The 10,548-nt window shown below is 40.9% G+C and overlaps 2 protein-coding genes across 4 annotated transcripts in view; one reads left to right on the plus strand and one right to left on the minus strand.

Moving 5' to 3' along the window:
- LOC114154497 (tetratricopeptide repeat protein 28) overlaps positions 1-2,629 on the minus strand; it is a 236,403-nt gene extending 233,774 nt beyond the window's left edge. For both annotated transcript variants that reach the window (XM_028033627.1, XM_028033626.1), the window contains exon 1: positions 2,358-2,629. In XM_028033627.1, coding sequence (XP_027889428.1) covers positions 2,358-2,387 — 30 coding nt within the window. In that variant the 5' untranslated portion in view covers positions 2,388-2,629. The remainder of the gene's footprint in view (positions 1-2,357) is intronic.
- Positions 2,630-6,361: 3,732 nt separating this feature from the next.
- On the plus strand, positions 6,362-10,548 carry LOC114154127 (L-serine dehydratase/L-threonine deaminase). 2 transcript variants are annotated; one of them, XM_028032934.1, is made up of 8 exons: positions 6,362-6,416; positions 6,557-6,713; positions 6,864-6,903; positions 7,189-7,328; positions 7,632-7,723; positions 8,644-8,871; positions 8,944-9,068; positions 10,057-10,548. In XM_028032934.1, the coding sequence occupies exons 2-8, from the start codon at positions 6,561-6,563 to the stop codon at positions 10,248-10,250; spliced, it is 972 nt and encodes a 323-aa protein (XP_027888735.1). In that variant the 5' UTR covers positions 6,362-6,416; positions 6,557-6,560; the 3' UTR covers positions 10,251-10,548. The 2 variants fall into 2 exon arrangements, with proteins under 2 accessions (XP_027888735.1, XP_027888734.1); XM_028032933.1 differs by lacking the exon at positions 6,362-6,416 and having other exon boundaries at positions 6,439-6,713.

Here is a 10,548-nt window from a genome sequence, read left to right on the forward strand (position 1 = left end):
AAACATTTCTCAAAACTGAAGTAAAAAAGTCTTTGACTATTCTTCTTTGTCCAATCTCTTGAAATCATCACATCCCAGCTTCTCTCTTTTGCTCGCTTCTCTCTAGTATTCATGAGAAAGGCTAATTTTGTGTCTGGTTAATCATTTCTGTGATAATTTGACCATGTGTTCTGTATCACTGTCTCCCCCATAGCAGTTTATTCAAACCAGTTTCTGGTGTCTGACATAGGCTGCACTTCGAAGAGTTCATGACGCCATCCAACCCAGCACCAAATACAGACGGATCCGAATCATGGACTACAACTGTCACCTTCATGACTTAAGCCACTTTTAAACCACAGACAATGTCCAAAGTATCTTGTCTCAGTAGGAAACGTCATGAGCACTTCATGGTTATGGAGATATTGGTTTCATTTTCCAAAAATACAAATTCCTGCTTTGAAGACTGTAGTATCCCTGTGCTTGATTGGATCATAAACTTGCCTGGCCCAATAATTAAGATGCTTTAGAGACCATTTTTAAGAGGAACATGTGCGACACCTCAGTCAACAAGCACATATTCTGTTCGGTGTTTATGAATTATTACCGTAAGCAAAACGCTGCATTCAGAGGATGAAAGGAAGGCCTTTTATGGCACTCCTTCAAGTTGTTTTTATTTTATATATTCATTTTTATTAGGTGGGACTGATGTTTTAAATCATTTAAATCGGTCCAAACTGTATTCTTATGATCTGTACTGTACGTTTATGTCAGTATCTTATTGTCTGTATCTTGCACTTCTGCTCTCAAGAAATTTCCCTTAAGGGACAATAAAGTATCTTATCTTATCTTATCTTATCTTATCTTATCTTATCTTATCTTATCTTATATTAACAATGCAGTCAAACGAAACATTGCCATTAAAGCAACCCAGGCTTCCTGGACACCTCAGCAGAGCTATAGGTTAATCTCCATGCCGTGCTGTGTTGATGCTGTAATTCATGCAAAAGAAGCGCTGTGTGAGATTATAGTAGTGCAATAAAAATATCCATTTCAAAAAATGTCTTGAAACTGCAGCTCAGTCCAATGTGCTTCTGCTGCTTACATCTGTTAAAACTGTATTTATCTGGACCCAGCTGTTCAAACAGGCATCAGCAGAGTAAAACTGAACCCAATAAAGACACAGACGAATTTCCTCCTTCTTGGCTTAACCTGAGTCCTCCTGTATTGCTGTGTTTCGTTTATTCCTGTTGCCTCAGTCCCTCTCGGAGCAGCTAACCTGACTCAAGGTCTCCAGCGACTGCACCCAACCAGCAATAACCGACTGATTACACAATGTAGGTTAGAGTTGTTAACATTAAAACATTTGCTAAGAGTTACTAAATCCAGAAATCCATCTTCGGCCTCTCATTTCTGGAGCCAGCGTCCACTGCACCTCTTTTCTCACCACACCTCCTCCAGCTGAATTGTGGGATAGGGCAAGCTTGGTAATTACTTCCAGAGGCCCACAGAGAGAGAGGACCCGCTGAAATGAGAGCTCTGTGGATCAAGTAAGTTCAACATTAAGCAAAGTTACAATGCAGCATCGCTGCTAATCAAAGGGCTCGCTAGTCTCTGTGCACGGTAAGTATGTGAACATTGGTGAACACCTTAATAGAGCTGCAGGTAACCTGGAAACTCTGTGCTGTTTCTATGGTAGACTTTAAGGCTTTGAGTAAACGTACATATCCAGCGGGTGAGTGACATCCACTCTGCAGGCGTCACCCATGCCAACATGCACCCAATGAAGTGTCAGGAGACGGATCTATAATGGATCAGAGGTCCCATGCAGCTTTCTCCTAGGAATCTGCAGCAGCACACTGGGGGCTGCCTTCTGTATGTGGGCAGCACTGGCAGGAAGGGTGGAGATGGGAGAGATAATGAGAGCCTGCACCAACACAGGACACACACACACACACACACATGCACGTCATACACGCATACTTCCAACACGGAGATCCATTCAAGTCCACTCAGACTTAATCATGCAGACAGAGAGGTCAGATTGAGGGGATGATGAGGGAACTAACTTTCTGCTACAGACTATGTAGGCAAGGCAAGCTTCTAAAACAACAATAATACGTGTTTTGCACGATTGTACCTTTTTAAATAATAATAAAACAAAACCCTTTCATGCTGTTTAGTGTCTGCTCCAGCAGTCCCCAGACGTCCACCGCGCAGCCCAGGACGCACGGCTGGAAAATCGATAGATTTTTACGAGGTCATTTTGGAATTTTCTCCCCTGGATGAAGCGCAAAATATACACGGAGCAATAAAACGGACCCAAAAGAAAAGAAAAAGGGAAACGCGCAAAGCCATTGTTCTGGAAAGCTGTTTACCTTTTCTTTCAGAGTCGCTTGCTTCTCCATCCTGACTGACTGCGTGTGTTTGTATAACGGCTTATCGGTCTCATCCCATCCCAGTCTCTGCAGATTTAGTGTCGAGTTTGGCGTGTGCGTGCGTGTGTGTGTGCAGCAAGAAGTTCTTCAAAGTTTGTCCAAAGAAAGTCCTCTTTGCGTGGTAGAAGATGGTCGATAAGCGCCAAAGGAAGTCCACGAAAAGCTGAGCTGCATACGCTGTTCAGGAGAAACTTTCCTCAAGGAAAGTGCGCCATGTTGTCAAATCTTTTTCCTTTTTTTTTTCTTTCCTTTTTTCTCCTTCCTTCTCTCCCCCTGTTGCCACAGCGGATCTGCTGCGCACACAGAGGAAGGATAAAGTTCCTAAGTCAGGCCATAATGCATCGGTTAAGTGTGCGGATGAATGATCAACTCTTTGTAAACTGTTTGAAAAAAAAAAAAAAATTGCGCATAATTCATGTTGTGATTTTATTTTCCAATCATCTCCTGGGACAAATTTTAATTTTTTTACACGTCCTTTCAACTGAACAGCATTGCACGTAAAATTACTGGAAATTAAGTTTACTGGTAAAATATATGAACTTGCAACTGTTTGAAAGAAACAAATCAAACACGAACTTTGCTGCATAAGCTGGCCCATGCTCAGTGGGAAATCTTTTACATTGCCATGCATGAACCATTAGGCTATGCTTAACACTAGATATTAGATATTAAAAGGAACATTTTTAGGGAACTTTTAAGATGTTCAATGTAACAAGTTTTTTTTATGTCACAAGAAAAACTCTGTGGGTTTACATATCAGGACATCAGTCAGCTGAGTTGGTTCAAAAGCGTTTTAAATGAAACCTAAAGTGTACAACAGAACTCTGTCATTAGTTATTAAACGGACATGAATTTAAAATGTGTGAAAGGAAATCTCTTCTTTCTGCTTCTATTAGATTCAAGAGGAAATGTAGCAGTTAGGCGCTGCTAATAAAAGCATTTGATTAGCTGATCATCAGTACCTCTATAAAAGCAGGAGTTAGTGCCATAGTGTTGGAGATTTTGGTCTCTAGACTCTATCTTCTGTCTCAGTCATGTTGGACTTTTATCAGCTCCACTATCCCCACCTTATTTCAATCAAGCCTGCCACTTGTGCTGCTACTACTTTGCACTTAATGGGGGAAAAAAAAGCTTGACACACCACTGCAGAAAGTCTGGAGCACCGTCTGTGGTGGGCTTGCTAGTTGGCAACAAATACATTATTATTATTATCATGACACAATAGTGGGAAAACGTGTGAAATGCAATGACGTGGGTGAATGTCACAATAATAATATGACTTATGATAAACAAATGATACATTTGTGTAAATGTCTTTATGCTACTGGCCAACATCTGCAGTTTTAGGACCTTAGTGGTGGTTTCTTCATGATTTGGCGGCCTTTCCAACTCTTTCTTCTATAACTCGACAAAAACCTCGGCGACAGCACTGGGAAAGTAACTGATTTTCTATTAATCTGAAGTCAGAAAAATGAAAAAGGTTATTCAGAAGTGGAGCCTTAAAGACACATTGCCTGTCTTGCCGAGAGTCGGTGTCTCAGCAAACGAATGGGTGTAAGCTACTTGTCGCTACCATAAACATGCATAAACTTCAACATATCACTGTCCCATTGTTAGCTTCCACACCTCCAACTACACCACCCAGGGGCGCATATAGGGGGGACAAGTTATGACAATTCTAAGGGGTTGGATTGCTTTATGTGTATTTTGCACATTGCTTTTGGCTGTTGCTCAAGGGGAGAGACATTTCAGTAATCTAAAACTAATAGAAAAAATGTAAGCAACCTACTTGTATACTGTATGTGGACTGCTGCATGTAAAATTCATGAGCAGTAAATATTGTGCTAGTTATGGGACCAAAGAAAGCAAGGTAGTTGCAAGCCTTTAAAATTGTGACGCTTTTGATAGGTCAGAAAATTGTAACTGCAGCTGCGTGGTGGGGCCCAATTAAATTTTTTGTCAGGGGGCCCAAGATTCCTGGCGGCGCCCCTGACACCACCAAATATTTTCCAACAGTAATCTAAGTTACTGAAAGTAGTGAATCTTCATGTATTCCTCCATCTTTCTGCAGCGTAAAGGCACACAGTTCACTGCTCAATGAACGAGATGATAACTGTGTTTTACTTGCTTCTAGCTGATATTTTATTGCTGCTGTAGGTCACTAAGACGCATGTAAGCAGTTATTTTTTTAATTTTTTTATTTACAGCTACTTTCATGGAAATGGAGTATACTTAAAATAATATTACCATAGTTGTGGTCTGTGGTTCAAGGATCTGGCATCAATTCATTCCATAAAGTGGTCATTTTGGCCTAGCAGGAAACACTGCCGGAAAGATTATAAATAAGGTGCCATTTGGGGTCTCTATTTTTTTTTTTTTGTTTAATAGATGCACCTAATGATTTTATGTAATCCGTTCAGTTGTTGTGCCAGTGCATAAATCAGAAAATCAACACAGGCACATTTTCATGGCAGAGCGACTCCAAATGAGTCAGACTGGATGTCCTCTTGCTATAAAACGCTGCTGGCCATCACATTAACTATGCTGCCATTTCTAATGTTATATCTCTAATAACTGCTTGCACAGTTCTGGTTCTGAAAACACAGATTGCACTAATGTGCAATGAAACCAGATTCATATATTTCTTGCAAGTCCAGATCCTCACCAGGAGGTGGTGTGAGAATCTTTAGCCAGGAAGCCTCCAACCTGGTGACTGACAGTCATGGTAGCTGTCGATTTAAAAATAGGAAAATGCATAAATACATAGATACATATTAACTGAAAACATTTCACAAATTCTAATGGAGAATTTTCAGCCTATGTGTCTTAAACTTTGTTAAAATCACACCTTAAGGAAGGATAAGAATATTGAATAAGCAGCATAGTTTTGATCAGAGGAATTCTTGATTGGTAATCGTTAGATAAGACTGAGACCCCAATCCACCTTTTCTCTTGAATGTGTTTGACTAAATCAGGTTTCTCACTCGACAATGCCTTTCAAGAAAGGGTTTAGAAAGAGAATCCAGAATAATTACTTTTTTCAAGCCTTAGATTTGTTTCCAGCTGATAGAATAATTTCGCTTTCTTTCACACAGAGTGACACATGTATTGAATTAGATCTAATAAATAATAAATAATAGCATAGGTTAATCAGGTTGTTCATTATGTAACACATAGAAGTGTTTAAACAAATTTGGTAGAATATTTTTCTCCTTTAAACTAAAAAAAAAAAAACAGGCCTTGGCAGATAAAAGTCCATGTAAAAAAAGAACAAAAAAGCCCCACAGAACTGAAAAGCTGAGTAAATGTCAACACTGCTTGCATCATGTTTAAAACAAATTTGCTTTCAGCTTGGACAGATATTTTCAGCTCGCCAAGTAGACAGATTTTGCAGCCCTGTGTCCGGCTCATCAGACTAAACTCCGGCTCATTCAGGTTTGAACCGTCCACTCGCCCAGGTCCGGCCCAGAGCCTGCTTTTGGCAGCTGCTAAAATTGTCTCACCTCTTTTGGCAGTGCCAGCTGTGAGCACAACTCCTTTAGAGGGGGGACAACATGCAAATGCTTAACCGTAAAACTGTCACGTATTCCTTCAAAGGTGGGGAAATGACCCAAGAGTTAAGGCATTTTTAAATAGGATCCGCCTGCAGGAGTCCTTTTATTTGATCTGTATTTGGTCCCTTTTGGGTGGTGAACAAAATAAACTGCTTGAAAATCTAAATGAATACATCTGATATTGACAGGTTTTGGCAGCTCGAAAGAATGGGATAAAATGCATTGGGTGTAAACTCATTGATCTTCACCCCATCCTGTCCTGGCAGTGACTGGGGAGGGGTCTGCTTCTCAGAATGCCTTCAGATGATTGGATGGAGGTGTGTCTCCTTCGGTAAGCCCACTCTTAAAGCAGGTATATATTCATTGTACATACAGAAAGCCCAGATATAAGAGCTTTAAGGATAAGTCACATCCAAACCCCTGCTTGATTCCCTGTCCTGCTCTGGTAAGTTGAAGCACTCTCAAAGCAGAGAGCAATGATGGGGGGAAAGAATCAAAAGGATCCAAGTTTCCATGTGGACTTAAACAGCAAACAATGTCACATGTTTGTCCCGATGAAACATTTCCCTTCCTGTCTGTAATCAGTAAAATGAAGACCATGCAGCCTCTTCACATGACCACTCCAGTGAGGCAGAGCATTGCTCTCACTAAGGCGGCTGGCACCTCTGTTTATCTCAAGCTGGACTCGTCCCAGCCTGCAGGCTCCTTTAAGATCAGAGGCATTGGTCATCTCTGTAAGACAGTAAGTAATCTTCTGTTGTTTCTTTTTTTATATATATGAATAATGCTAAGAAACTAGTGCAAAGGTAACCAGTGTGGAACAATTCAAGCAGCACAAACAGACATGTTGTGAACTTGTGCTGACCGAGTTGGGTTTCTTTTTTTTTTTTAGTGGGCAGAGCGAGGTTGTGAGAGATTTGTCTGCTGTTCAGGTAAGTACATTGTGAAAACACAAAATCTTACCAAGTATTTTTGGGTCTAGGTTTTAGTGGAAACATCTCAATACACTGGAAATAAGACGAAACTAACTTACAAGTAACATAATCTGTCAGGGAAAATGTACATTTTCATTAATATGTAGGAAATTATTTACGTAGTTCAACCTCCTATGTCTTGCTGAGAAATAGCACTTGAAGTTTTGTTTCTTACTTCAAGTGCACTAAGATATCTGCACTAGAAGCTAGACAAAAAATATTTGAGGATTTGGGTCTCAACAGGAGGAAACGCTGGTATGGCAGCTGCTTATTCTGCCCGCCAGCTCGGGGTTCCTGCAACCATCGTGGTTCCAAGTGTCACCCCCAACCAGACGGTGGAGAGGCTGAAGGACGAGGGGGCAAATGTTGTCATTCATGGAAAGGTTGGTTAACTCAGCTGTGATCACGTCAATATTATCAGTTTTTTTTTTTAGCGGTGTGTAAAAATCAAATGTAGTTCCAATTGAGTCTTTATTTTATTCAAAATAAAATGTTTAGGAAACTAGTTTGTATCAGAAGAAGATGAAAAGTATTGCTCAAAAATCATGTCTGGATAGATTATTACACCTAACCAAAGCAGGGGATAAAACAAGTTGAAATTATGAACATTAATAAAGTTTTTTTTTTCCTGAAAGGTTTTTTGTCATTTTAACTGAGTAAGCAAAGTTGTGTCTCGTCCTTTTCAGGCTCTGAATGAAAGCATTAGTTACGGTCAGCAGCTTGTGGCAAACAACCCAGGCTGGATATTCGTCTCTCCCTTTGACGACCCGCTCATATGGTGAGACAGAGTCAGTTCTTTGAGCATAGCAAAAGTATTTATACCTTCAGAACTAAAGCTAAAATTTGCAATGCCCTTATTGGGATTCGATACCAGCACAAAGCAGGGCATATATTTAAAGTGAAAGGAAAAAAAGACATAGTTTTTCTTGGTTTTTTTTTTCACAAATAAAATAAAAAATAAAAAAAGGAAGGTGATTCATATGTCCAAGTTGTCCTGAACACATAAAGCTCACAGTGAAGCATGGAGGTGGTGGAATCATGCTTAATCCAAATGAGAATTTATGGCAGGATCTGAAAGATGCTAGTCTGTATAACTCCATCCAACCTGATGGGTAAATACACATTAATGTGCAAAACTGTTAGACATACCCTAAAAGACATGTAGTGCAAGGGATTTCTACTTGCTTAGTGAGTCTGAACACAAATACAAGCCATACTTTTAGATACTTTTTTAGATTTTTAATCTGTAAAATAATTTTGCGACCATGTATATTTTCTCTTTGACTTACTTTGTGTTTCTCTGCCTTGAAAAGTCCCAATAAAATGTAGTTTGAGGTTTCAATGTTTCAAAATGTGACAAAGAACTAAAGGGGTTTGAATACTTTGGCAAGGCACTGCTGGTTCAAATCAAAGTCCAACTCATCATGTTCATTACTAACAGTAATGCTTGTCTCATCATGTACTCTCATCCGGAACATGAACAGCTGCAGTGGATGATAGAGGGGGGACATTTCAGATATCACACAGTTAACATTAACCGCTTGTTCACAAGAGTTAGATTGTCGACGTCGAGGTGTCAAACGCAGCCACAACTACGCGAAAACAGCACACCGTTTGACATTAGAGCAGTTGCATCGCGTAACTGCACCGTCCACAGTTTGTCCGCATTAGTGTAAATCGCAGCTTCGCTTTGTGAAGGGAAGGACACACATCTTTGGTGAAGGAGCTGGAGCGCGATCTGAAGGAGAAGCCTGGAGCCATAGTGCTGTCGGTGGGAGGCGGAGGCCTGCTGAACGGAGTGGTAGAAGGGCTTCGCCGCGCCGACTGGGCTGACGTGCCAATCGTAGCCATGGAAACCGTGGGAGCACACAGCCTGAATGCAGCAATGAATGCTGGAGAGCTCGTCACTTTACCTGCCATCACAAGGTACTGCACTTGGTTCACGGGTCCCGTTTTCCTCCTCCTGACGCAACTGATTTAGTGTTTTGGTGCCCACAGTGTTGCAACCACACTGGGCCTGGTGAGGGTGTCAGCTCAGACAATGAGACTAGTGGAGGAGCACACGGTTTTCTCAGAAGTGGTCACTGACCAGGAGGCTGTGAGAGCTGTTGAACACTTTCTGGGTGAGTGAAACCTGCATCTGGGCAGAAGAGATGGGAAAACATTCAGCTGATGCCACAAACACCACACACAGAGACATTTCAGGTTTTCTTTTGTCCACTCATTGTACTGTTCAGAAAAGATATGGGTTTTTGTCTCCCAGAAAACGAAGGTGTTTTGTAGCAATATGTGCGAATCAAAGGCAAAAAAAAGGCTTTCAGCTGGTGCTAAAATGCCAGTCAGGGAGGAAGAAGCCATCACTCCAAAAGCATAAAAAGCCAGATAAAAGTTTGCAAACGCATTTAGAAACAAAGAACTTAATTTTTCTTTGAAAACAGGTCCTGTAGTGTAATGAATTTAAAGTGTTTGGTCATTTTCACCATCATTATATTTGGATGGGATATGTATGAGGGAATGTTTCTGCCATTATCAGTCTCTCCTTACAGACATTTCCCACTTCTGTGTGAGAGAGAGGAGAAATTTTGAGAACAAGCGTTACTAGTTTTGAGAAGAAAGACATGAAATCCCATTCTCAGACTGAACATGTGTGCTCTTGGATTATGGCAGAAAAATTCCCCCATAGAAATTTGCAAGCCTGAGAACAGCGTCCCAAGAATGAAGTACAGGAGTATCATGTTGTGGGAGTGCTTTGCTATTGTGGGCAACTGGAGTGTTTTCCAAAACAGATGACTCAGACAGGAAAGAACAACATGATAAAATATTGAATCAACATCATGGAGGAAGTTAATACCTGGGTACCAAGGAGTCGTCCGAATTGTCAGTGACTACAAAACATCTGACCCAAGTCATGCAGTTCCACAGGCAATTCCAACCACATACTAAAGAAATGTATGCACACTTCTGAATTCAAGCTATTCTTGATACAGCTAGTAGGGTCAGACAGGGACATAGAACGGTTAAGTGTCTTTTTGTACAGTGCATGTAAAATACTGGCTTTACCTTCAGAAATCAGTCATGAAACTGATCTGTCTATTTTTTCTCTCTTTGCAGATGATGAAAAGATCTTGGTGGAGCCTGCCTGCGGCGCCGCTCTGGCAGCTGTGTACAGTGACATTATCAAAAGGCTGCAAGTCGAGGGCAAGCTGGCACAGCACCTGGGCCCGGTGGTGGTGGTTGTGTGCGGCGGTAACAACATCAGCATGGAGCAGCTTCAGAGGCTGAAGAAGCAGCTCGGCATGATCTAGTGTCACCGACTACCCTGGGTTTTCCTGACATTTCTGTTTCAGTCTCTCTCTCTCCATTCGCCACTTCAGTCCCTAAACGCTGTTATTCATGTAGCCCATAGATCAAATCATTCCAGACTGAAACTCTCAGGAGCACTGACACTGACTGAAATATATATATAAAAAAAGACAAACATCAGTTTTAATGGACATGAATATAAGATAAAGAAAACTGACACATTGAGTTTCAATACGTTTTGTATCCTTGCTTGTAATAATGCTTGTGTGTTATTCGGCTTTTTTATTTGTACTCACTTTA

This window comes from Xiphophorus couchianus, chromosome 12 (genome assembly GCF_001444195.1).
Source record: "Xiphophorus couchianus chromosome 12, X_couchianus-1.0, whole genome shotgun sequence".
Classification (NCBI taxonomy): Eukaryota; Metazoa; Chordata; class Actinopteri; order Cyprinodontiformes; family Poeciliidae; genus Xiphophorus; species Xiphophorus couchianus.

Bases quoted from the DNA above. Each gene is read 5' to 3' on its own strand.
- LOC114154127 (XM_028032933.1), top strand. From the start codon at position 6,507: ATGTCACATGTTTGTCCCGATGAAACATTTCCCTTCCTGTCTGTAATC. The intron at 6,714-6,863 runs GTAAGTAATCTT...TTTTTTTTTTAG, and splicing joins TTGGTCATCTCTGTAAGACA to TGGGCAGAGCGAGGTTGTGA. The intron at 8,872-8,943 runs GTACTGCACTTG...TGGTGCCCACAG, and splicing joins ACTTTACCTGCCATCACAAG to TGTTGCAACCACACTGGGCC.